General features: G+C 44.5%; 1 protein-coding gene across 1 annotated transcript in view; it reads right to left on the reverse strand.

Annotated features, from left to right (window-relative positions):
- PLEKHG3 (pleckstrin homology and RhoGEF domain containing G3) overlaps positions 1 to 26,923 on the reverse strand; it is a 37,331-nt gene that overhangs the window by 5,660 nt on the left and 4,748 nt on the right. Inside the window, exons 2-17 of the mRNA XM_053283991.1 lie at positions 24,721 to 25,070; positions 23,965 to 24,065; positions 22,519 to 22,588; positions 21,915 to 21,961; positions 19,601 to 19,751; positions 17,821 to 17,952; positions 15,301 to 15,483; positions 13,583 to 13,675; positions 13,029 to 13,115; positions 12,504 to 12,537; positions 11,968 to 12,072; positions 4,268 to 4,357; positions 3,156 to 3,194; positions 2,439 to 2,446; positions 1,818 to 2,129; positions 688 to 786 (exon numbers count right to left, since the gene is read on the reverse strand). Coding sequence (XP_053139966.1) covers positions 688 to 786; positions 1,818 to 2,129; positions 2,439 to 2,446; positions 3,156 to 3,194; positions 4,268 to 4,357; positions 11,968 to 12,072; positions 12,504 to 12,537; positions 13,029 to 13,115; positions 13,583 to 13,675; positions 15,301 to 15,483; positions 17,821 to 17,952; positions 19,601 to 19,751; positions 21,915 to 21,961; positions 22,519 to 22,588; positions 23,965 to 24,065; positions 24,721 to 25,070 — 1,901 coding nt within the window. The remainder of the gene's footprint in view (positions 1 to 687; positions 787 to 1,817; positions 2,130 to 2,438; positions 2,447 to 3,155; positions 3,195 to 4,267; positions 4,358 to 11,967; positions 12,073 to 12,503; positions 12,538 to 13,028; positions 13,116 to 13,582; positions 13,676 to 15,300; positions 15,484 to 17,820; positions 17,953 to 19,600; positions 19,752 to 21,914; positions 21,962 to 22,518; positions 22,589 to 23,964; positions 24,066 to 24,720; positions 25,071 to 26,923) is intronic.

The raw sequence follows: 26,923 nt of genomic DNA on the forward strand, positions 1-26,923 counted from the left end.
GATTGGTGTTTGTAAGTTGGGGGCTTCCTTAGTTTAATATGTTATGGAGCTGGGGTGTTTTTGTTAAATCAGATATCTGTAACTTGGGGAGTACCTATAAACAGGCACTCCCCTGTAAAGAGGGAAGGAGATACCTTTGTAAAGTGGTGATTCTCTTACATTTAGCAGCAGGAGAGCAACTGGCCCTATCCATCCCTAGCACAACATCCCTCCAGTGGCTGTTGCTGGTATCTGCCTTATGTTTCTTTTTAGATTGTGAGCCTTTTGGGCTCCCAAATTTATGCATTATTTATGCATTATTTATTTTTCTATGTAAACTGCTTTGAGAACTTTGGTTGAAGTGAGTATATAAATATTCATAGTAGTAGTAGTAAACAGGCAATACACAAATGCAACCAACAGAATGTAGTAGTTTAAGTAGAGACTTCTAAAGCAGGAAATACACTAACTCTAAAGTCAGTAAAATTGACCCAGTTTGCAAACTGAGACCAGCATGGATGGTTTACTGGAAGGAGATGGTACTATAGCCAATATAAGAACTTTTGAGATTAGGCAGTGGGAACGGTGTGGCCAGGGCCTGGAGTTTTTGAAGTCTCTACTTTGGGGAGGGGACCAAGGGATTCCTTGCCTAACACTGGCATGAACAGCAGCACACAGAGCAGTGCATCTGCCACCCACTCCACTCACCTTTGGGACAGATAAGGCAGTCTCCATGATCCTATTTTTCTCACTGCTGCCTGGAGATTGGCATCGTTTGGGCCCTTCCTGTGCCTTGTGGCCCTTGCCCTAAACAAAAGTGCAGAGAATGTCATCAAGAGGGTCAAGCATAAGGAAGAGAACTCGTGAAACATGCACAGCATGCCAGGACAAAAGCTATCGAAGAGCCCCGGCCATTGTAATTTCCATTTCTGAAGCACCTTACAGTCCTGATGCCATTTAAACTTAATCCCCCTGTTGGGAGGCAGAGCATTAGTATTCCCATTCACAGATGAGGGCAGAGAGATTGTGGGTTGCCCCAGCCACCTAAATGCAATCATGAGCGATCAAAAGTTTTAATGCAGTTCCAAGTCCAATACTCTAGCCATGGGGCAAAGCAACTAAAATCACCTCGTTCCGTGTTCGACAGCCTTTCAAGTGGCAGGTGAACACACACACACCAGAGGCTTTGATTTCCTTGTTTCCCTGGCACAGAATAGTCCTGCAGTTTGCAAGTCACAACTCCTTCCAAGCAAGCAGCTTTCCAGACTTGATTCTCAAGATGCCCTGCCCACATTAGGTGGGGGCAGTGGAAAAGCACAGTTGTTGGGTTTTTAAACCACCTTTGAAGGCCAGTATATTCTCTGCAAGATCCATTTGGCAAACAGTGCTGGATCTCAGGACCAGCACTTAGCAAGGATCCTGCTTCAAAGTACACAAGTTTCACTGATTTCCAAGCTGCTAATGTGGAAGTACATTCCCAGGCAAAGGAAAAAGGAACTGTGGAAAAAGGACCTCCCATGGAGACAGAGATGGTAAGAACCAATGAACTGCTTTTGTTATCAAGCCACAAATCCAGTTAGCCCGTCGGGGGGGGGGTGCACAAAGCACCAGATATCAGTAAGTCACTAGTGACACTCAAGGGTTAAAGAGCTGCAAAGCTGCAGGTGAGTATCCCCCTGCGGAGGAGTCCTTTAGGGCCCAGACTTAAGGTCCAGAGTCTGGTAACCAGGAAGGTTTTAGAGAAGACAGCCCAAAGGAATGGAGGGCAGCAGAGAGCCATGCACCAAGCCAGCATGCACGAGGGAGAGGAGGCGTCAGGGGTTGAACAGGCACCTCACCGTGCTGCCCCTGGAGAAAAGCAAAGCGTTGGCCCGATAGTGCCAGCAGTGGAGGACTGCCATCAAGGAGCTTGCAAAGTCTGCCACCTGCTCCGTTCCTACCAGCCTCTCCTCCTCTTCCTCAGCTTCATCCTCTTCCTCTGGCCCCATCTCGTTCTCGCTGCCATCACTTTCAGCCAACTCTTCCAGAGACTCCTGGGGAAGTGTCTGCTGCTGTTGCTGCTGCTGCTCCTCCTCCTCCTGCTGGGGCAAGCTGCTGGAGGGCTTTGGGGGCTCCCCAAACTCCAAAAGGGCTCCATCACTATCTGCATGCTATGTCAAGTGGAGGCAAGCAAGGGCTCCCTTTAGGAAGGCCCCAGTGCTGGGACATCTGTGGAGATGTGCCTTGGGAAGCTTTGCCCTCACCCCAATTGGCTCATGTGTCTTTGCTCATGACTCATGGACAAGGAACACATGAGCTGCAGAGAACCAACTTCCCATTCTTTAGGAAAGAACAGGTGTAGGGACGAAATAGCAAGGGATGCATTTAGGAAGATGTTTTATAAAGGCACCCAGAGCCCATTTCCAATCATCCAGTATCTTTAAGCCCCTCGCCCCACTTCCAGAATAGCTGGACCTTACCTTTAGTCCTATTCCAGATTTGCAGCACATGCAGAAAAGGGGAAGAAAAAGGCAATTCAGCAAAAGGTGGAGTATCCATTCCCTATCCAAACATGTAATCTTCCCCCATGACTAATGGTCCTGTTCCCCAGTCCTACATTCAGATGCACACTATAACACCAGCTATCTCCAAAGACAAGCAGGCAGAAAACCTTGGATATGCTGCACCCCAGCTATGCCATTATATCATCTTCCAGTGGTTTTGGTCCTCTTCATCCCCACCCCAAGGCAGCAATGGGTCTAACATAATGGAAAGCCACTGCAGAAGGAGGTTTAACTTTTTAACTAGAGATTATTTTTATATTTCTATTATCTGTACTTTTGTATTTTAAATTATGCATTGTTTTGATTATAGTGTAAACCGCTTTGAGATTATTTTAATGAAAAGTGGTATCTAAATCAAACAATAGATAAATAGTGTAAAGGAACACCTCAAAATCAGAGAAATCTGAGAGAGAGAAATCTCCTGTCCAACATTCCATCTTTTAGGCTGCTTTGGTCTCACAGCTGGTTGCCTGAATTAATTTGGGATTGGAGGAGCCAGCTAGCTTTAGGACAGACATCTGCCAAAGGCCACTCACATTAATTGTGCAAACTGGGCCAGGGAAGTCTCACCAGCCCAGAGAGTCTCCCACATACATGGGGGGAGGGGGAGGAAGGCAAGGAGTAAACATTCACCTTTGTTGCTCAGTTGCTTGAGGATCTGTTTTGTTGGCTCTGGAATGAAAGCAAAGTTTGCAACATCAGTCCCTGAAATGCATCTGCTGGTTCAGAGCCCAGGAGTGCCCAAGTGATCCCAGAAGATACCTAGCACCAGCCTCAGTCCACCACCTCTGTCTATGCAGACGAGAACACCTGGAAGCATCCGAACAAAGAGCAGAAGAGCACTAGCCTCCTCCACTGGGCAATGGAGAACATGCCTCTCAATCAACACCATCCTCACCATGCCTCTACCATGTGTTTGCAAGCCAACAGCATGCAAACCAGGTGCCCAAAAAGAACATCAGATTTATTTATTTTTTTTAAGAATCTTTGGCTTCTCCTCACCATTATTCTACAAACAGGACTGTGTGTGCTCTGGCAAAAAAGTAAAACAAATTTTGCTTCAAAAAAGGACTCACATTTTGCAGTCATGAGGCAATATGGAAGCTTAGCAACACTACCACCAGAGGGTTTTTTTATTGTGCATTTTTAAATTCGACTTTGAAGAAGCAAGTTTTCAAAAATAATTTGGGGTTTTCTCTGGCATATTCTAGGCAATATGAATGGAGGGAAGAGTATAAAGCCTGGGACAAGTGCCCTATAAAAGTGGGATTCAGCAAAAACAACAACAAAACACCTGTCATGGGTGAGTTACTGGGAGCTGGGCAGGGAACGGACATCCTCCAGTCTAGCCATTCAGAGCCCTGTTTGAGCTCTTGGGGCTTCTGAGATTTTGCAAGGCATTTTTCATGCCTTCTCAGAAGCCACAAGGTCCAGAAACATACATTTTTAAGGAGAGCTGAGATTCGTACAATGCCAGATGCAAAATGTGTTGACCCAAGGAATATATACAGCCCTGCACTGAAAGATGTGAAGAGCCAAAGTTGCCCTCACGGTTTGGGAGATCTAAGAGGCATGTTCAATCAGCAACTTGCCTGGGAGGGAAAGCATACATCCATGCTCTAATCCAGAGACAGATATAACCCAGTGATCTTCACTCAGAATCCCTCCATTACTGACTCCCAGCCCCTCCACACCAGACGGCAGAGACCCTTTGTGCCACATGCTGAGTTAAGTGGAGCTCGCACCAGATTTTCTGCGACCTTTGTGCCCTGGCAAAGCAGAGCTGTGGAGTCCATCTAGGAGCTTCTCAGCACTATTTTTGCCATGGAAGGGTTCTGGGAAGGGGACATAAGATATCGGTTAGAACCAAGGCCATTCTCCCAAGTACACACCAGAAGGCTTGCCCTGCTGAAGCCTTCACAACACCTGTGTCAAGTGTAGGGAACAGACTAGGGGCTTCATAAGACCCATTACAACTCTATAGCTCCTTGCACATTTTGCGGGGTGCGTGGGTGGGTTTGCCTTATTTGTGCTGTTGTGACTCTTTCTGCAAGGGCCTCAGATGTCTGTCCTCAAAATCCACAATACCTCCTCAAGAGCAGCACATGTTTCCAACATTCCCTGGTAATCCGTAAGGTTCTAGAAGGAAGGAAGGTTGTAGCTGCCCACCAGTGGAGTCTCTAGAGCAGAGACGCACAACTTTGGCACTCCAGCTGTTGGACTACAACACCCATCATACCTGATTACTGTCTTCTATGATTCGGGGTGATGGGAGTTACAGTCAGTGGAAGGCCAGCTTGCTGGACTAGAAGACCTGCAAGGTCCCTTTGAACTCTGAACAGTCTATGGTCACCAGCCTGGAAATGTTCTCATGTTGACCATGTCTACATTTGCCCAATTTTGTGGGTTTGGAAAGACACAAATGGTTCACTTGTGCTCTTAATTCTACTGCCATTTTTCAAGGTTCATGCCCTGCTAATCAGAGGCAGGAACTCTTTCCATGGGAGAAGGGACTGTCTGTGACTTCTGCTGCGAAGTGAGAAGTCAAGACTCCCCAGCCATGATACTCCCCAGCAGTTTTTTTGCCTACAAGCAAGATCTGCTCATGAGCAATCCAAGGGTTTGCTGCTAAGCCACGGGGCAACAAGCAGGAACTCTTGTCCATGGACAGGAACTGTCTGTGATTTCCACTGCGCAGTGAGAAGTCAAGACTTGCCCAGCCATGGTACCTTCACTCTCTGCCTCGCTCTGAGCAAACTGTCTGCTTGACCAGCCTGCTTGACCACCAGAAGCCAGACCACCACTCCCAAGTTACTGTTCCCAGCTACAGCCTCTCTCCTTCAGCTGAAAACCCCACCGCTCTCAAGCCTCTGATCCTGGTAATATGCTGCCTTCACAAGCCTTGGATCCCTACTTTCCTCCTCCTTACTAATCACTGCTACCCCCTTCCTAACCCCCCCTTCCTCCTCCTCCTTTCTCTGCTTCTCTCTAAATGTTTTATTTAGGATTTGTTAGAATGTTAGATACCTGTAATTACTGATTGCACACACATATGTTAGTTAGGCACATTACACTACACTTTGAATCGGAAACATGTTTTTAATGTGGATTATTTTATCCTGATGAGCAACTTTTTATAATAAAGCCCATTGAACTTTCTGAGTGTGTCTCTCTCTATCTCTGTTTGCGCACCCAGATCCTACAAGGTCACTATCTTCAAGAACCAATTCAGTTTGTGTATGATGTGACTTTGCCTCTTTCCCTCTGAGCATGTACAGAGTACGAAACCAGGTGTAGTTCACAACAGGGTCAACTGTTGCTGATGTTGGAATGTGAACGCTTCCAAGTTTTATTCCTTGATTCTGGTATTCCTTTGGAGATAGAACAGGACTACTCACATTATCAAGTAGTTCTGGGCTCTCTCTCATTTCAGGCCTCATACAGGTAGATAGCATGTCAGTTGTATTTACATAAATAATTCTAACCCTCAACAAGAAACTTACAGGTCAGCACAACACCCAGGTTGCATGCTTACAGCGGTGACCTCCACTCAATCCATCCCCATCCTGATGCAGGAATGCTTTTAGAGCTAGTGGGATGGCACAGCTCTGTGCTGTGCATGTTGAACTGCAAAGCTGCCAAACCGCAAGGCTTTGCTGGGCACGATCTGCCTTGTTTCTGTTGCCATAGCCTAGGTCATCTAGGCCTAAGAAGGCAGGGAAGGCATAGAATTTCCCTCTATTCCAGTGATCTTCACTGTTTTGAAAAAGGAGGCTGCAGCCTCCAAGAGGGCTTTTTCCACGAAGGGCTGGAAGGGGAGAGAGAGAAGGCAGGCAGTGGCTGAGGCAGCAGCTGCAGGACATAGAGAAAGAGACAACACCTGCGGGGACTCTAGCAGGAGGGTAGCAAGAGAGAGAGAGCTGGAGTGAGTGTGGTGGGCATGGCAGTAGGGTGGGAGAGAGTGCGAGAGCACATATGCAGAGGCAAGAGGAGCAGGAGGAGGGGAACAAGAGAGTGCACCACAATATAAAAATTGTGGTGGTGGTGGCGGAGCAGGGAGGAAGAGAGAAAGAACATGCAGAGGCAAGAGGAGCAGGAGGAGGGAAGTGAGAGAGAACACGAACATGTGAATGCAGTGGTGGCCACGGCTGTGGAAGCAAAAGAGAGAGGGCAAGCGTGCGGAGGCAGCAGAAGGAAGGGAGGAGGAGGAGGAGGAGGTGGTGGTGGTAGTGAGAGTGTGCATGGTGGCTGAATGGATTAGAGGTGGCAGGAGCGCTGGGCAAGGGAAGAGACAAGCAAGGGGCCACTACTGGAGTCTGCATGGGCCACTGTTGGCTTGAGGGCCGTGCAATGAAGAACAGTGCTCTGTTCCAAAGCTTGTTAGTGTCATTCTCAGCTCTATTGTGGAATTATTTGCCTCTGAAGCAGAGGTGACAAGTTCACAGCAACACCAAGAAAAAAATTCCCACAGAACTGTCCAGCATAAACAAAAGTGTCTTCCCTTAGAATACTGAAAGAGTGTTGGACGCCAGAGGTCAACAGGCCTTGGCAGAGTAAGTGCTTGAGCACCTCTCAGCTGCACTGAGCTCTAGAGCATTAGTTGCTTACCATGAAATAACTTCTTGCTGCTGGATTTGAGGACGTCTCATGTGGGTTATCCTTCCTACTAGGGATATGCAAACAGGTCCGAATCCGAACTAGTTTGTTGGCTTGATGTTGAACCAAAAACACATACACACACTCCCGGTTTGGCTTGACATCGGACTGAACTACCCGCCCCCTGGCCATTTGGGGAAGTTCGTGAATATTTTTTAGTTAATGGTACTTACCCTCTCTGGAGGACTTCTCCGAGGCTGTGAGGGTATCCCTGGAGGTTCCCCCCTGCCGCCAGCCTCCATTATGGCTTAAGTCACCTGGAGACCATTTTGGAAGCTACTATGCATGCGCAATGGGCCCATGTGGTCTGGGTCATGACCTTGCCATGCAGGGGCTCATTACACATGCACAGCAGAGTCCAAGATGGCTGTCACAAGGGCGGGGGAGGCCCGGAAAGTGTCAAAGATTGCTTGAACCAGGTTATTTAAGCCATAACGGAGGCCAGCGGGGGGAGGGGGAACCTTCAGGGACAACCCCCCCATGGCCTCAGAGAAGTCCCCCAGAGTGGGTAAGTACATTTTTTAAAAAAACCTGTGAAACCCACCAAGCCAAACTGAATTGGTGGTGGTGGAGGTTCGAGGGTGGCAAAACCAAACTTGAACCAAACCAGGCCAGCCCGTGTTGCACACACCCCTACTTCCACATGCTCCAAAGGCAGGACTATATAAATTAGGTAAGGTAAAGTGTGCCATCAAGTCGATTTCGGCTCCTGGCGGCCACAGAGCCCTATGGTTTTCTTTGGTAGAATACAGGAGGGGTTTACCATTGCCTCCTCCTATGCAGTATGAGATTATGCCTTTCAGCATCTTCCTATATCGCTGCTGCCCGATATAGGTGTTTCCCATAGTCTGGGAAACATACCAACGGGGATTTGAACCGGCAACCTTCTGCTTGTTAGTCAAGCATTTCCCCGCTGTGCCATTTAATTAGATTCTATTTATTTAATATGTTTTTATACTGCCCAAAACTCACGTCTCTGGGTGGTTTACAACAAAGCAAACAGAAAAGCAAAGCAAACAGATTCTATGTAAATTAGTTAGAATCTTTAAGAGCCTGGGAAGGACAGCCCCATCCAGTTCTGCATAGCCAAGTCCTTTTAAACTGAGAGCAGCCATGAAAAAGTGAAACCAATCTCGATCATGATGATTAATCTCAGTCATGAGCTTCTCAGCACTATTTTTGCCATAGAAGGGTTCTGAGAAGGGGACATAAGATATGTTAGAACCAAGGCCATTCTCCCACATACACGTATGAATCTTAGGAACAAAAGATGAAACTGGAATGAGGCAGACTGACTCAGGAGAGAAAAACACACAGATGTTTGCTGACTGAAAATGCTTGGAGCTTTGATATTCTTCTGGTGGATGCGACAGCTACTAAAAAAGCTAGCTTGAATGACAGCAGTCTGAGAGGTACAGAGAGCCCAATTGACCAGAGAGGTTCAAAAGGAGGTGACTGAAGGGCTTTTAGAACCGTGTGTAGACTCCAGTTTGGAAAGCAATGAACAGTTGGGGGAGAGATAAGTGTAGCCCCTCTGAGGAACCACTTGAGGTGAAGGTGACCTGATAAACCTTTTCTGTTGTGCATAGCTAGGATGCTTATTAATGAGGCCACTTGTCTTTTTCAAGTATTGGTTTTAAACCCTTATCCATCCATCTTGGAGGATAGCTGGTAGTCTACTAAATATGATAAAACAAACAAACAAACAAACCACCAACAAAAAGTTTTAAACCCACATAAGGGATGGCGGCCAAATTAGATCGAGGTGTGGCATCTACTTGCCAATGCTTTAATCACAGATATGCCTCACTACCACAGAAGCAGCTGTGGAGTGAGCTGAGAAACTAATTGAGTCCAATGTGGCATCAGCACATTGAGTCCAATGTAGCCTTCTGAACCTTCAACAGAGTTGTTTGATCTGTATAGGGTCTGTAGGAGGATTTTGTTAGAATTCATCCACTCATAAGAGGGAAGCTCTGACTATAATTCATCTGGCAGCAGATGAGCGTACAACCAATAAAGAGGCCTTGTGCGCCCTTCTGAGTGCTGCCTCAATTTTCTTATCCGAAGCGTCTGAGTGAGTTGTCCACATCCTTGGGAGCACTGCTCCAGAGAGGAGATCCACCACTGGCGCATTAGTAGGGGGCACTTTAAGCAGTTCCATAGCTTCTGGTGGTAGAAAACAACACGTGTTATTCATATGCAATGGAGTTGGGCTTCTTGCTTGAAGCCAGAGCCAGCCACTCTTGATTTACTATATCAATGAAGCACTCTGGAAATGGAATATTATTGTCCTTAGCTTTTGACTTAGGGATAACTAATGCATTGGCTGTTCCTCATGGGATGGGAGCAACTGCAACACCAGTGTGAGAATAGCCTTGTTAAGGAGAGGATGAAATGAACAGCTCTGAGAAATTCTCCATCCTCTAGAGTCCTGACCATTGTCTGGTTCCTGTTGGGAGTGGAGTGGAGTCTGTTTCCACAGAAACCATCGGCTGTCGAGGGCTTGGGGCTGTATCAGCAAACTCTGAAATATTTGGGGCATCTGGAATATTGGGATGAGGATCAGGTGAATCATAATCAGAGATCTCTGAGGAATGCCCACCCCCACCAGTCCTGGCCCTATAGGTTTTACAGGATTTTGAAGAATGCTTATTGTGCTTCCTCCTCCTTTTAGACTTTTTGGAAACACAGCTAGATGAGGAAGGAAAAAAGTACCTGGCTTTTAATAATTGTTGAGTGTTTTAAAATTGTTTTAATAGCTGTTTTGTTCTGTTTTTCTTGTATATTTGTGTGAACTGCCTAGAGCCTTTGGAGTCAGGTGGTATATAAATAAGTGGAGAAAAATAAATAAATAGATAGATAAAAGAGGAAAAGGGAGATGTTACCCTTCTTCATCTTTTGCGCTTTCCCCCTTTAGAGGTTTTACTCTGCTGGAAAAGCCTGCAACAGTACTGATTTAAACCAAGTCTACCAAGCAAGTGGTACCTCATTAGCTAAATCCTGTGAGTGGTGAGCAGGATTGGGGGCAGGATCTGTCAAATCTATCTGAATAGAGAGCGGCCGAGCAGCTCAGGCTTCATTGGCTGTATGGGCATCTCTGAAGGGTGGCTATCACTTTGCTGGCTGGAAGCTCTGCTGTTCTTGGCAGCTTTGGCTCTTGTGGTGCACATGCAAGCGCCCTCTCCCTGGTTCTGGTGTGTGCTGCAATTTTCGCAGCTCTGGGCACAGTGTGTGCAGTGTGGCTCCCCCCACCTCAGCTCTGTTCTTCTCATGGTTGTGCCGGCTGCCCTTGGCCTCGATTATTTCCTGGCTGTGTGGGCCACTCCTGGCCTTGATCTCCTCCCAGCTGCGCAGGCTCTGCCAGGGTTTGGACCCTGTGAGTTCAGGCACAGCCAGGGCAGTTGGCAAGCTAAGGCCTGAGTAGGCAGTCGAGGGCAGGAATCAGCAACAGTAATAAGCCACAGTAATAATCTGTTGGGCCTAATCACCTGATGGCAAGAGACCTGCGGTCCAGGGGCACTCAGTGGTGGCGAGAACCTTGTGGTGCTTGGCACACTGGCAGGCCATTTGGTGAAGAAAGCAGAACCTTTTTTCCCCTTGGGAACAAGGACCTTTGTAATCTTATGCCCCAGACACTGCATCACCATTAATTACAAGTGAGAGGAGGGAAAAGGGGAGAAAGAGCAAATAAAAAAATAGTATAGCTAGGAAAATAAAAGGTTGTGTTTTTTTTTTAAAGGAATGCAAAGCAGCCAGAAGAAGAATTTGTAAGGCTGCAAGCTAAAGCAAAGAACAAGACAGAAAACGTAACAAAATCAAGGCTTGGAATGAAAAAGAGAAGAGGGTCTCTGGAGCAGGGCACAGGACTAAAGAAACTGGGTGGGGCTATCCTTCCTAGGCTCTTAAAGCTTCTAACTAATTTATATAGTCCTGCCTCTGGAACACATGAGTAACCAACATAAGATGTCCTCAAGCAGCAGCAGAGAAATGGCTAGCTAACAACAATTTCAACAATAACCAAGGATCAATCTAGACAAGGTGTTTACCAGATGTTTAGTACTTGTAAGGTTTTTTTCTTAATAGTGGCTAGATTAGGACTGTGGCATGAGGGGAGGGAAACTTTACCTGGCCTGCACTATGGTCCCAATATAGATTAGTCCTGATACAGCTGCTATTTTCCTTGGAAGGGAATCTCCCATTGACATCAATGGAATCTCTGTGGGGGCAATGGATTAAAACCCCTCTCCCCCACACCATGGTCCTAATTAACAGGGCCCCCAATTCAGGGCGGCGGGAGGATGAGACATTCAAGTACTAAACACGCAGTAAACATCTCATCTGACCCAAAGAAACATCACTGCTGAACAAGCCACCGGTGAAAATATAGGTACTAACCTAAGACCATCAAGGGATATTTGGGCACCATTATCCTCCAAACAAGTTCTGCTCCACATTTAGCCATTGGCAAGAGCACAATTATGAACATACTGTTTGTCAACAAAAAATGTTCTCAAAATGGATAAAGAGAAAAGGAATAAGAAGATGGTACCCTGTTCCAAAGGGGTGTGCATTCTAAAAGAGAAACTTGGGGAGACACCAACCACAGCCATTGGGCAGGATGCTATACTGGATTGAATAGACAGTTACTCTCCCCCTACTAAATATAAAAAGGTACTTTTTTGCCCAGTTAGCAGGAGTAAATGTTTAACAGAGGTAAATGGCAAGGATTTGGTAGAGAGAGCTTTCTTCCCATGGTCCTAATCATGGATAGGTGAATCCCATTTACCTGATTGCCGGCGTCCCTGTCGGGAATGTTGAGGAATATCTTCTGCAGGTTGGTATGACCAGGACTTCTTCAGCCGCTCTGGACTATATTTGTAGCGAGAAGGATCTAAAAGGAGATAGTGGGATTATGTGAAAACCTGACCACTGGCCTGACCTGGCATGAGTAGGCCATGGCATGAATGAGCCAAGCTAACACCATCTATATCACCATTGCTACCCTTTGATTGTATTATTGTAATGGCAGAGGCTCCAACAGGCAAACTCAGGTTCAAGTTCTCAACACAACAGGGTGACAATTATATTCAATGCAAGAGCAAGAGACTACTCCTCAGAACCTCACTCTGCTAATTGTTGCTTCTCCTGCTCTGTACATCTCCCAAATCAGATTAAAAATGTGACCCCAATGAGGCAGATTCTATTCATAGTCTACAGTTGAGACATTCTGACATCAGCAGAACAGGCCAGTAGATATTACACAGCAGGCAGAGAGGAAGGAGGCAGGAAAAAACTTGTGAGACAAGCAGCAAGCAAACTTACAGAATGAGTCCATTTCCAAGATGGCTTCTTTGGCCTGAAGAAAGAAGATATTAGTTTAGCATGACTGAGGTAAAAAGGAAAGTCATACTCCTGAGAACTAAGTTAAGAGAGAAGTTCTAATTCCCCTTCCCCAACCAAAGAAGAAAAGAGAGAGATGCGGAAGAGGAAGGGTGAGGATGCATTCTCCCTGAATGCCAAGGAGAACGAATTCTCCTGCGAACTGTTTCAGACATTCATCTCTTTCTCAACTGAATAAAGGAGCCAGAAAAATGCACAAACATGACTAACGTTCTGGGAGATCCCGGGCATAGTTTTATATCATTTTAGAGAACATAGCTTGGCTTTGGGGGATTCAACAAACAATCAGGTTCACAAGCACAGACAAGTTCCTGCTGAAGACATACATTACAAAAGTATTGTGTAGTGTGGCAAAGGTGGCTAGAAGAATGAACACAGTTATCACAAACACTCCAAAAAAATTTAAAGGCTCAGACTAAATCTTAGAGCAAAGCAGAACACTCTCACTTTCTGAGGGATGATGGCATGGTGGTTTTCCAGGATCAGACGCTTAATGTGGTGAGTCCAAACACGCTTCTCCTCCCCGGATTTGGCCTATTAACAGAAGTACATCCCATGCAGTTTTGAATACAGGATGATTCATCAGACCCTGCTGCAGCTCAGTCCTTGCAAGTCCTATCACTCTTTGCTGTAACCTTAAACTGCATACCACCAACCTCCACTTTTCCTGCACTCCGTAGATCACACACTATGATCAATATTTAGCACTCTTATCACTGGGTAATTATTCCACATGCATAACCCCACAACACCTGGCACTGCAGCCCACCACTACTAAACTGGTCCAATTCATGACTCACATGTTCTTCCTTCCAACTTCATTTGATTTTTGTATTCTCCCATCGGTACTAATTCCCCCCGTCCTCCTACTGGCCTTCTCATTCCCACTCAGCACCTGCTTTCTTTCACCCAGCATCGAGCACCTATCTAGTTCCTCCCCACACGTCTGATTGTCCTTGCACTTTTGTCCAAGGACTCATGCCAATGGCTCATCACCTCACCTGGATGTTATACTGCTGCTTGCTGTGCTTGTAATGGGTGACTGTGAAGCAGAGTGAGTCTCGGGTGCTTTCAATCAGCATCAGGGAGGAGCACTTTGGGAACAGAAGCAGACATATCGATGCAATGCACTTATTACAACCCTGCCTCCATCCATCAACCAAGTTTACCATCTATACCCTATTAAAGGACTGTAACGGCAAATTTCAGTGCCTGCCTTCCTACTGAGCAGCTTCCTGAAGTGGAACTAGTTCACTTTTGTTACCTGAAGACAGGATATAAGGAGGATCTGATGTGAATGGGGCTGTAGCTCATTCACAGGGCACATGCTTTGTATGGAGAAGGTCCCAGGTTCAATCCCAAGTATCCCCAGGCAAGGCTGGCAAACACCCCTCTCTGAACTGCTGCCATTCAGTCAAGACAATACGGAGCCTGAGGGGCCAACGATCTGACTCAGTCGAAGGCTCAGATCAGCAGAAGGAAGTTTCATGTGCTTAACATTGGGAAGGATTTCAGTTAAACAACACACATCATCATCTGTTCTTGTGTCTTTGAGCTGGGCTGAGCTACATACAGAGTAAAAACAGACATAGTTTGATGGGTCAGAAGAAAATATAGGATTAGGGTGAGTTTGGGGCACGGTCTCTGTATTCCATTAAATTCTGATGAAAGCCACCATTGCAATTTCTGTACAAGCCAGAAGCACCAAAGTGTGTGTGTGTTGTGATCATGTGTGAGAAATGCTTTTTAAGCTGTGTGGAAGTAATAGCAAGTGCATTCATATTTTGTCACTCCCAATAGTTACCACCCCACTGGTTTTACATTCACAATTACAAACAATAAAGGTTCTTGTAGCACCTTAAAGACCAACACATTTTTTGCAGCACAAGCTGCACATCAGATACAACTCCTCCTCAGTTCTATAACCAGAAAGACAGCTTTCTCTACTATTACTCTTGTTGTGAATGGATCACTGAATTCACTAGTTGTGAATGCAACTAGATACTTGCCTCTTACATTTTCACTTTACATAAATATCATCACTCATTGAACCTCTTCCATCCCATCACCCTTTGACCTGACCTTAACCATTCCGCCCCGCTTTCTCTATCCACATATGTACATATGCCAATGAAGGAGGACACTTCATGCATCTGATGAACTCCAGTCCATGCAAACTTCTAGTCTGTAGTAGCAAAAACAGAGTCTTGGCGCACCTTAGACGAACAAATTTATTTTGTCTAAGGTGCACCAAGGCTCAGTTGTTTTTGCTGCTACAGACTATCAGGACTATCTCTCTGGAAGTTGTTGTAATCACTAATGCAGATTTCACAGGCGAACATCCACTTCATTAGCACGCAACTGGATCTAACATAGTTTGAAGGATGACAAATTAAGTGACTTTTGAGTATGTAAGTATTCAAGTTTGTGCCTCTCCCTAGGTGTGTATAGGATTATGCTGACAGGAAGAAGGCAGCAGAAGTGGAAAGAAATAAGAAGCATAGTCATATTTGCCCTGGGGCACTCTATACCAGATTGTAAACTCATTCCAGTTTAAGCTGTCAGGCATGAGATCCTAGACTGACCAAGAATGAAACTTGCTTTCAGTTCCTCCTGCCCTCAGATACCCTCCTGACCCCTCTGAAGTAGACAGGGAGACCTAATGACACAGACACACTCACCACCTATGCAAGAGAATCAGAAAAGTGAGCCCACTTACTGGTATGTGGCTCTTGTACACATAGTGATCACCTCGCTTCTTTGTTATCAGTAAGATCTTGTCGAACAAGAAAAATGTTCTCTCATTCCTGACCCGATGGACACGGAAGGTACCCTCCAGGACTAGCTCTCCATAAGTAGTGAGGTCTGGGCCCTTCCAGTTAATAAGCAACGACTGAATTTCCTGTAATCAGCAAGGGGGGCGGGAATCAGAGAGAAGGTTAAATACATTTTAGGAGGCACTTCAAGGCAACCCAAATACAGCATGAAGATATCTGGATTGGTTCAAGTTTTCCTAGTATGCCACAGAATTTCAGCAATCTTAAACAGGTAATTTGAATCTTGAAACAACTGGAGACATTTAAGCATTTTTAAATTAAAAGCAATCTATATTTAACCATGGACAATACATTCATTTCAACACCTCTCAAGAGAGAAGATCCTCCAAAATACATGTAACATTTTCTCCTTACCAACATTCCTAACGTTCTCCAAATCTGTCAGTGGCCTTAAGAATGAATTTCTACTATTAACCAAAAAAATGATCTGAAGCATTTGGTTTCTTTCCCAGAGGGTATAATTCTTCTGCAAAAGTTAAAGAAAGAAAGCCTAAGCATTCTAAGTATTTGTCCTACTTACTTTGACATTTCCTAAGATCTTCCAAACTAGAGAGATGGGGAAAGTGAATTGGTTCAACCTTACAGAATGGTTTCAGGCTGGACCAAGGAAGCCAGTGAACACAAGGCTCAGATTTCCCTTTGTGCTCCAGCATTCCCTCTGCATTCAGAGGATTCTGTCTTCACAGCTTAAAGCCAGAAAGAGCAACATAATGATTCAGAGATTGAAGTCCTGTATCATCACAGGACATTCTCTCAGCAACTCCTGCATCTTTTCCAAACTGAAACCTAGAAAACGGCTCCTGCAGATCAAAATCTGACCCCACAGGTTAAATAATAAATACCACCTCCCCATAAAGTGCTTTTTAGCAAAAGTGTTGCTCCCACCGTCCTCCATCACCCTGAGCGGGCTGTTACAAGTATAAAGCATTCATCTTTATTTAGTACTCTCTGTTTCTTTAGTGGTGCTCTTTATTGCTAATCCACATTTTGTTTCCCGTCTGTGGGTATCAACCTGCCTTTGTCTTTTAGGAGACTAAAGAACCAATTGCCCCAGACGAAATAACTTCTTTACTGCATATTGTTTTTGCAAGGTGCCATTATACAGGTGACCACTCCCTGCCTAGATAATTTACATTGACTTCTGGAAGGTAATTAGCTGAGAACAGGCAGGAAAAATACACACACACGCTATCAGAACCTCAGGAGCAGTAAAATTTTAATGGCATAGTTAGGAAGTTTGTCATTAATTTCCCAAAAGATTGTTCTTTAGTGTTAATGCTAAATAAGTGTGTGATCCTCACAAGGGTGTCTACAAGGCAGCATAATGTAGAAAGGGACATGCAGGATGAGTGAGCTATAAAAGAAAGAGGTGTGAAATAACAGGTACTGTACTTCGATTCAGTGGGTGCTATTTTGAAGGCATTTATAACACTTGAAATCATGTTGAGCCTTAAGTTCCAGAATGGCAAAAGCCATTTTCAATACCAGGGCTCAGCTCCAGAACTTGTTAGATATCAATAAAGGAATGCCTCTAAGAATGTGGAGAGAGCTTTTCCCTCACCGCTGAGCAGCCACAAACCTCTCATTATCTGAAATTAGAGGGAGAAGAGCATCCAGGACAGTGGGTGGAACTTCCAGGCAGGCTTAGCGCCCTTCTCCTTGAAGTTAAGCAGCTCTTGGTATTTGGGTGGGTGTGCAGAACAGGATAGGCAGAATGAAAGACAGGAAGGAACTGGGGAATAGCATCTGAGCTTGCTGGGAGAAGGGGACGGATTTCAGCTACCTGAAAATACCTGAGATTTTCTGTCTATTGGGAGCGAAGGAGTGGAAGTTAACCTTTTGTGAGCCGTGACCTCCTACTTTGAGGGAGAAACACAGGAGAAGCATGAACCAGCAGAGGACACTAACACAGAGAGCATGCTGGGACATGTAGGGGTATGAAAAGGGAAGTTAGATATTAGTATGTGTAGTATGCCTTTATTCGGTCATCAACCAGATAACAGCCATCATACAGTTCAGCAGACAGAATGGAACTACGTCAAGGTGAGCATCTCTTAAATTAGATATTACAAACCAGAAGGGGGGAAAGGAGTTCAGCACTCCTTGGGAGAATGGAACTAACCATTTTTGTCTAGAAAAGCCCAACCATTCTACCCTCCAGTCAGCTGTATTTCCCAGAGGGAGGAAAAGCATCAGGAAAGACAGCAAACACTAATGCAGCAATGACATATAATTCCCATTATGCTTTCCAAGTCAGTCTAATTCAGTACACACCTTCTAGGTGTGTTAATTTATTTTCTAGGTTGCAAAAAGTGGCTTCACCCAAAATATCTGGAGATATCTATCAATTGCACTCAATCCTGTATCATTACAGCGACCTGTATCATCCTTTCCCCAATTACCTGAAGCCTCACAGCATGTTCATGTTTCCGTTTCATGTCATTGATGTACCAAGCCACGCAGGTCATGGTGTCAATGGCCTCTTCTACTACTTCATAGCCATCCTCTTCTAAGTCAAAGTGCTTCGCTATCTCCTAAGAGGAAAACAAAAATGGTAAGTCAGAAGCTACGAGATCCTCCAACACCCACCCTTTCCGCCATTTGGATCTCTGATCTGTACCCAGCTTATTGGACACTGAAGGCCCAGCAAAGCATCCAAGCATTTGACTAAATGACTTCCTACAGTTCTGAGAGCTTGTCTAAATGTTAGCACAAGTTTTAGGGGATCACAGCGTTGTGATCACAGCATTGACACTGGATTTGTATCTGAACATCAACTTCAAGTGTAGCAGAATTATGGGGGCCCTATGTTTATACAACAGTGGGCCACCCCAGGCCAGAAAGTTTATCCCTAGGCTGTTGTGTGTTGCTTTCTTCAACAGCTGAGGTTTTGCTTGTCTGCCACCCAAAGGTTGTTTGTTTTTCATGTGGGAAGTCCCTGGATGAATTGCGCAAGACTCACAGAAGGCACACAGAAAGATCTGCAATGATAACAAATACACTAACCTACCACATATCCCCCAAACCAGTGAACTAGCTGAAGATTACAACTGCCTAGAACCTGAAACCCCTTTTTTGCCAGCTGGAATGGACGAAAGCAGAAGAGAAAGGTAAAAGAGAGCGCAGACACTAGAGCAGGAAGGGGTTAACTGGAAGTTCTCTCCTTATGTTTGTGTACCTTTAAGTTTACTAGGAACCATGACTTCCCTGAAGCCATTATCTTGTTCTCCAAATCTCTTTAATGACCATGATTATAGTTTTTTAAAGCCCACATCAAATTCAAGAACTAAAGGTCATATCTGCACAGCAAAATAAAACCCATTTTACTTTAATTGGCTTCCTTTCACTCTCCTCTCTAGGAAGAACCATAGTTCTGGCATTGTTTTGCAGAAGCTGGAAATGTAATTCTCAGCACCCTCCCAAGATAAGAATGCTCTGGGTTCCTTACAGGACATGTGACAGTTAAACCAATTTAAAACCAGTTCAAGTTTAGTCTCATATGCTATTACCCATCTGACCTCACAGGATAAAGACTAGAGAAAAATATAACTAATGCAAAATCTGCAGAGACCCTAGAACACCCTATGGGGGTGGAGGCCCTGGACTTGGACCTGGAAGTCCAGGCATAAGCGCGCCTCTGCTTCCAACATCTCAGTTATGCTCAGAGCAGATTTCAGTCACATGAAAGTCACTCTTGCCTGTCAATACACAGGTAAACATACTATGTCAAGCAACATACAAATTGGATTCCCTGACAGTAATATAATATTCAAAAATGATTCTGGAGTACACAGATTTGTTGGAAAAAACTTTACTAATAAAGTAACAAATAACTAATTTTTAACTAATTCCATATTTAATCATGTATAATCCATCTAGGCAAGTGTAATCTCTGTGGCCCATAGAGTTCCACAACCCTTATATTAGCTTTCAACGGCTGAACAAGAACATGGAATTGAACTGAGATTAGCTTTTACATTATGCTTACTTAACCACTATTCTGTACTTCCTTTAAGAAGGAGATGGTCTTTTCATGGACAGAGATATGGATAATTTACTATTTTAGGAAATAGGTAGATGGCAAACGATACGCAGATTTATTCTCCAAAATGAAGCTAAACCCTAGCATCCCAAAGCTACTAAGTTAGAGAACAAGTAGCCCAGTGTGATCATATGTATTACCTGAAGGAGCAGGTGATATTTGAGGATGCGCTGGACAGGCTTGAGGAGGTAGGATCCAAGGGGCAATGAGTGGCGGATTTGTTCTTGCCGCTCGCGAAAGAACTTGGCCAGCTGTTTGTTCCTCATGCATTCAGTCAAAACTGCCACGGAACTAAAGGGTTAAATCCATCAGACTCAATGAAGAGCATCAAAGCAGACTATCTTCCACATTCCCTCAAGGAAAAGCTGACAGACAGGCATGCTCAAATACTCTGGTAAGAGACTGCAACACAAGAGCCTGGAGCAAAGACCTGGAAGCCACTGGCAGCTAGACTGGTAACGGAGAAATGTAATCACATCTAGGCAACATTTATTTTATTTATTATCTATCATATTTACATACCACCTGATATTTATTTTTCCAGGTGGTGTAGCATTCTGAACCACCTGCAGGAATTTTCCACTGCCGGGTATAGGAGAACCAGAAAATTAACTTGTTATGAGGAATGCTATCTTCTTCCAAGACCAAATATCATCCCAGAAATGTTCTACAGGAAACTCAACATGAGTTGTCTCTAGTCGAGAAACCTCCTTTGCAGAAGACTTTCTTTGGAGATTATGGCTGGGTTCAGACATAATATGAAACCGTGGTTTGTACTAATCATAGTTCAGCATCCACACCATGATTCGAGCTAGCAGACATTCAACCAAGGAAAGCCATGGCTTAGGGCAGCTTGTCTGCTTTTGTATCTGCTTAGGATTCTGATTCATCAGTTCATATGTTCCCTTCCATCTAAACAGCGCAGCAGCCTCTTAAAATGCAGCAATGGCCCTAATTGTAGTTTGTCAACAGTCTGTGGATCAGGGATAGGCTTCCCATGAGGCGAGGTAAAGCCACTGCCTCAAGTGGCAAATTTTGGGGGAGCCACAGTAGCAGCAATGTGCCCCATAGCACGTACACACACACACACACACCCCGTCTCCTTCTGCCACCAACCACCATTGGAGCAGTCCTTTGCCACCACAAGATGGTCCTCTGCCTCCACCTCCTCCTTCACGCCTGGCATGCACTTTCCTACCTCCCTCACTGGGCTAATAATGAAAAGGAGAAATAAGAAATTATGAAAAGAGCAGTGGTGTACAGGAGATGTTCTATGCACACAGGGTGCCTCTTTCCTTTCCAGAATATAGTAGACACTCTCTAGAATACCTCCTGTGCTCTACTGCTCTTATATAAATTCCCTCTTCCAACTTTTGTTGTTTTCAGACTAGCCTTACAGCAATGGGCAAAGGAGATAGGCGTGGTGCCCACACTAAGCCAGGCAGTGGCGGTGACAAGTGTCACTGCTGCCTGCAGATGAGAAGGTAGAGATGGGTGTGGATGTTCCCACACATTGTGCATGGACCTAGGGAAGTGATGGCAACTGTTGCAGCTGCTGCAAACAAACAAAAGGAAGGTTAGCATTTAGGGAAGTGGTGGCAGCAATTTCAGCCACCACACACAAATGGAAAAAGAGGAGGCATGCAAGGCTAGAGAGGCAAAATTGGTGCCCCGCCTCAAGTATGCTGAGGTCTTGAGCCGCCACTGTTCTGGATTCAGACATAATGGAAAGTCATGATTAGCACAAACTGTGATTTGCAAGTCAGCTTAACACGGTTTATATAACTGAATGGTTTATTTTAATCATTTGTTTTTCAAAAAGACACTGGTCACTGTCCCACAGGCTCTGCCCATTCCAGTGCAGCAATCAAGAACATTAGAGAAAGGAAGCAAACTTGTGCTACCAGTACAGGTTTGCTTATACTAGTGGTGCTCAAATCAAGAAATTGGTATAAAGATGCTCGAAATCTCAGAAGCCAAGGCTTTGAGGTGTGTGTGTGTGTTCATGTGTGTATACGTGTGCACGCGCACATGTGTGTATGTATATATATATATATATATATATATATATATATATATATATGTATGAATGAAACACTGAGCTGTACAGGAATAAGGCATCATTAGTTCTGCCTAGTTCTTTGCTTCTTGCTATGACTAGCATAAGCATAAGAAATGATGCAAAATAAGCAGACTTGCATGGTTGGATCCAAGCTGAAGACTTAAATTTGTTTCAGTGCAGTATTTGGGTTAACTTGTCCCAGATTTTTTTGTTTGTTTGTTTAAAGTAGTGAGCATACAGTGTCATATATACATGCTATTCTTGACTCAGCAGAGACAGAGGCTGCTCAGAAGTTTCTTGGGTGTAAAACAATTCTTTTATAAAAGGGAAGAATGAGCTGCCCAAGGCCCCAAGAGACCACACCTCCTTTCTGCACTGCAAAATATACTCACTTTGGGTAGTTGTTACAGTACTGAGTGTAGATATCAAAGTCTTGGCTCTGTTGGACAGAAAGAAAAAGGATACCAATCAGCAAGGGATAGTTGGATATACACCCATACCCAGTAGCACTAATCTCAACAGTCTACTTCCTGAGCATGCCCAGCACAAGACAATGAATATTTATATACCACTTTTCAACCAAAGTTCCCAAAGCGGTTTACATAGATATAAATTTTGAAAATAAATAAAATGGCTCCCTGTCCCCAAAGGGCTCACAATCTAAAGAAGAAATATAAGATTATTTTTTTTAAAAAAAAAAACATAAGCAAGAGCCCCTGGCAGGATGCTGTGCTAGGGATGGATAGGGCCAGTTGCTCTCCCCCTGCTAAATAAAGAGAATCACAACTTTTAAAAAAGATGCCTCTCTTTTCTCAGTTAGCAGCAGGGTGTAAAAGGATCACCAGTCTTACCCTACATAGTGCTGGACTATGCTCTCACCTCTTCAATTGAAGTACCTCTAACAAGGGTGGCAAGGGCGCTCACACGGGCAGTGCCTGCAGGGTCACCCCACCATACACCCCCAGAGACCAGGGCAATATCTACTCATCTCCTTACCCTGTCCACAAAACATCTTGCCACGGCAACAGGGTCATTGTGGCAACTGTCCAGGTCCTGCAGGAGCTCACTGAGCAGAAATGGAGAGAGGGGGAGAGAAACAACAATCTATCAGCCAGATACCCAGTGTATGTCCTTGGTTTGGTGTATTCGAGGCACAGCAGCACAGACACTCAAGAAAGGGAAGGCTCATGTGGCAGGCAAACTGCAAGCAATCCTTGCCGCCCCTCCAACTCCCAAATGTAGAAGCAGAATGCAGGGCAACACAGCCTGCCAAGATGCGAGCACAATGCCCACCAGGAGAGGGAGAGCCCTTCCACTGTTGCCAGGCAGACGTTACACAGAAAGAGAGGCTCCGACTGGTTAAAGGACCAACCAGTCCTGTCCTGCTCAGCAGCTATGTAATGTTTATCAGAGTAATGCTTGGAGGCCTCTAATAAAGAGCATTTCTCCCCCAGTAATGAGTCTCTCAGATACAAGTTGAGAGGCAATTTCTGCCACAAGAAAATTTTTAGTCTAAGCAGAGAAAAAGCAGAAGGGTAAACAGTTCACAGAGCAAGTGAGCAACTAAGTTGAGAGAGAATGCCCAGAAAGTCAGGAGCAAAGCAGGGAATTTGACCTCAGTTTGTCCCTGCCCTTCCTCCTCACACACAATTCTTGCTTCCCTTTTCAGGGGCGGAAACAATCTCCTTTTCAAATCAAATGTGCTAAGAAGATGCTACTGCTAAACCCCTCTCCCTCCTCCTGTCAGATTTGCCCAGCACCACTGAGGAAAACCCAAAAAGTGGAATATATACCTCAGTATTTTGAGTGTTTGGGGAATGCAAAAAGCCTTCTGGTTAGTTTTGAAAGGATTCTGGCTCTCACTTCCTAATAAGAGCAGAGTTGGGTCAAAAATGGGAGTTTATCACCCTTGCATGGGCTTCTCAGACTCTTACTGCTCACAACATCCAACTCTGCAAGCAGGATAGGTCTGATAACATAACAAATGGGTGATTTGTTATGTTATCCCAGGTGATTGTCTGCCAGGTGATTGAAAGTCCCAGGTGATTGTCTGCCCCTCCTCCCAGGTTCCATTGAGACCACTGGCTGGCAAACTTCAAAGGGTTTCAAGTTCATGACGGAGGGACAGGAGCAAAGATTCTGTTCCAAGGCAGGCCTCACATTGCTTCCCAAGGTGTATGTTATTGGCTGTGTGTTTAACAGGAAGTCACGTTAGCAGAGCTGTGTGGACAAGAACAAACCCAAGTGGCATGTGAAGCTAGTAAGTGTCATGCCAACCTACTGCCCATCTCGTTGTCATGTCGAGATTTGGACTGTTCAGGGAAGGCTACTTCCTGCTGTGTTTGCCTTCAAGAGAGGCCTATAGACTGATATAGGGAGACTGTGTAGAAAGAGAAACAGTGGAAATATCAGCGAAGCCATGGGGCTGTACATCACACTCACCTATTCAGCTCATAGATATCCTCAATATTCCCAAAGAGTGCACTGACTTGTTCTGGTCTCAGCAGCAGCTCCTGAGTGTCTATGATCTTCCCCAAGTAATTCTGCCAAGTCACATGATGCCATGAGCATTGTCATGAAGTAAACAAGCAAGCAAACAGGGCAAACTATCATGAGCTCCAACCACCTAAGTGTGGGGGAGCCGTGGGGGACAGCAACACAATCAATTCCCTGGGAAGATAACATGCAAACCATTGCCACAGCTCCCATCAGACACTCCCCATTGCCTACACTACGACCAAGCAGTATCCAAAAGGGGCAAGAACCCACTTTTTACACACCACCCCAGGCAGTAGTAAGCGTCAAAACCACTAGGCACAACTTTATGATGTTCACAGTGGTACACACAATGCACCCTATTCACATGATGTGTGACATGCCTGGTGGTAGGACTTTTGTGCCTTGGTCAGGGTGTGTGGGTGGGGTGGAAATCAGCACACCCTTCTGTGAGGAAGGGAGTGTGAAGTTTATAGCTGAATGAAAAGCACAAGGACTTTACCCAACATGGGGTTTCATGGTCTAGGTGGATGGAAGAATTGCAGCTCCTCCTAACCTCTTCCTCAGATGAGGGTCTCCTATAGCTAGATGACTCATGCCTAGACAGGATGATGGAAAGCCCTCACAGCAGTACACACCATAGCAGTAAACTGAGGAATAGCCCCTAATGGGCATGCATGCGAGCCAAGCAGGCAGACTCACCTCCACAATATTTCGCAAGTCCCGCACATACATGCGTTCCGACTCCACAATCTCCAACACCACACGTTCCAGATAGCTTAGTTTGGAGTGGGAGACAGCAGAAGAAAGGGAAGGGCTCTTCAGGGCTCGCCAAGGCCCTGAGGAAGCATTGTTGTTGGCATTGTGCAGTAGTCCAGCTCTGAGAGAGGAAGCATCAGCAGGTGTTTGGGCCACATCATTCCAATCCTCCATAATGCAGCTAGCAGGCAACTGGTTTGCAGGATGTTCTGAGGAGTTCATGCTCGGGATATCAGAGGCTGGAATCCTGTCATCTCTGCCAGGATAGGGAGTAACCAGGAGTCTGGAGAATTCTGTGAAGGTAGAAAGCTTGTTAAGCAACACCTAATTGTTACACTGAATTATGCAACTCAATCAGATACGCAGCTTGAAAGAGCGAGCGTGACAGGGAATATTGATTTAAATCATTTTTAAAATTGTTATTAAAATTGCCAAGGAAAATGCCAACAAAACATTAATTTAAACCATGCTAATTCATATATTAAACCTTCCTAATTCATATATTTCCTGAACAAACATGCATACTAATTGATTGCTACAACAAGTAAATATCTGTTTGCAATTAGAGTCTTTATATCATCTAGGAACATAATCCAAAACATCTGGCCATGCAGTTCACAAGTCTTTTGCATTATGGGATGTATACATGCTTATGGAATAACCAATACTGTATATATCAGTCGCTAAGAAAAGGCTCTTCCTTGAAGAGTGAATGCCTAAAACCTTTCAAAAACAAAAGGTGATAGCTACTAAGCAGAAATATGGTACATGACCAATTGTGTCATATTTATAAAGCTTGACTTTGAAAGCCACATGTTTTTGCTACTGGCTGGTTGACTCTTTTATGAAGAAAACAAACTAACTCAGCATGTCTCACAGAGTACAAGAGATCATGTTTAAAGAAATTGTATGTAGAAGATGTTAATTTCTCCATTACACTCACATATTTTAAATGAAATTATTGGATACTTAATATGTTTAATTAAATTTTTTAAGAATCTGATTTAAGAAATAATTTTCTAAATTACTTTAAAAAATCAGTTCTATCTATTCTGGACTGAGTGAAAAGCCTGTGTGAAGGAGGGCACATAAGGGAATGCCTTCTATACTATTATTTACTCTTCTGTCTGCTTAGCATATGTTACTGATCCCGCCTCAATTAGATGGTCTATAAACTCTGAGATGAGCAGGAATTTTATCCATCAGTTCCCTTTAATTTGCTGAATAAATTAAGTTTTATCAAGAATATGAGGTGTGTGCAAAAAATACAATTCAGGAGTAAAAAGAGTACTGATTAAAAGTATATTACTAAGAATTTAATTGACCATGAATTTTACCTCACAAATACAAAACCACACATACACAAACACACCCAACACCCACCCACCCACCCACACCCAAGAACAATCAAACCTACTTGACAAAAAGAGAATGATAGAATATTGGTTATATTAAACTACTGGACACAACTATCCTTTGGTTCAACTACTGAGTCATGCTCTAATTTCACTCTCTAATCGAAGCAGTATCCACTTTTGGCATAATCTTTGGAAAGGAAGCTCACAGCGCTTTCCAACCAACAAAAGGTGCTTATAGGGTTTTAGGCCTCAGCCACAGATTTTCGCATGCATGCGCTAAGTTACAGAGGTAATTTAAGAATGCAAGGTCAGCCTGATGGATCAGGCCCAGGGCCCATCCAGTCCAGCATCCTGTTTTACACATTGGCCCACCAAATCCCTTTGAGAAGCCCACAGGCAAGGGATGAAGGCATGCCCTCTCTCTTGCTGTTGCTTCCCTGCAACTGGTATTCAAGGCATCCTGCCTTGGAGGCTGGAGGTGGCCATAACCACCAGACTAGTACCACTGATAGACACTGATTTCATTATAAATATGAAACCTCTCCCTTGGGAAGAAAGACCTCAATGGGGGAGACCAGAACCTATAGCAAATGGAAACTGGAAGTCTGGTATAGATTAGATTGTGCATGTGTTTCGTAAAGCCAAGACAATAAGCCAACAGAAGAAATTGAGAAGTGTCCTCTTCTACTCTATTATTGACAATTGTTTGCCAATGTCATTGCAAGGCAATTTCAAGAAGATACATGCTTCTGAAATATTTTTAGCCCAAAATAAATTTTGTAAACAAT

This window comes from Hemicordylus capensis, chromosome 1 (assembly GCF_027244095.1).
Source record: "Hemicordylus capensis ecotype Gifberg chromosome 1, rHemCap1.1.pri, whole genome shotgun sequence".
Classification (NCBI taxonomy): Eukaryota; Metazoa; Chordata; class Lepidosauria; order Squamata; family Cordylidae; genus Hemicordylus; species Hemicordylus capensis.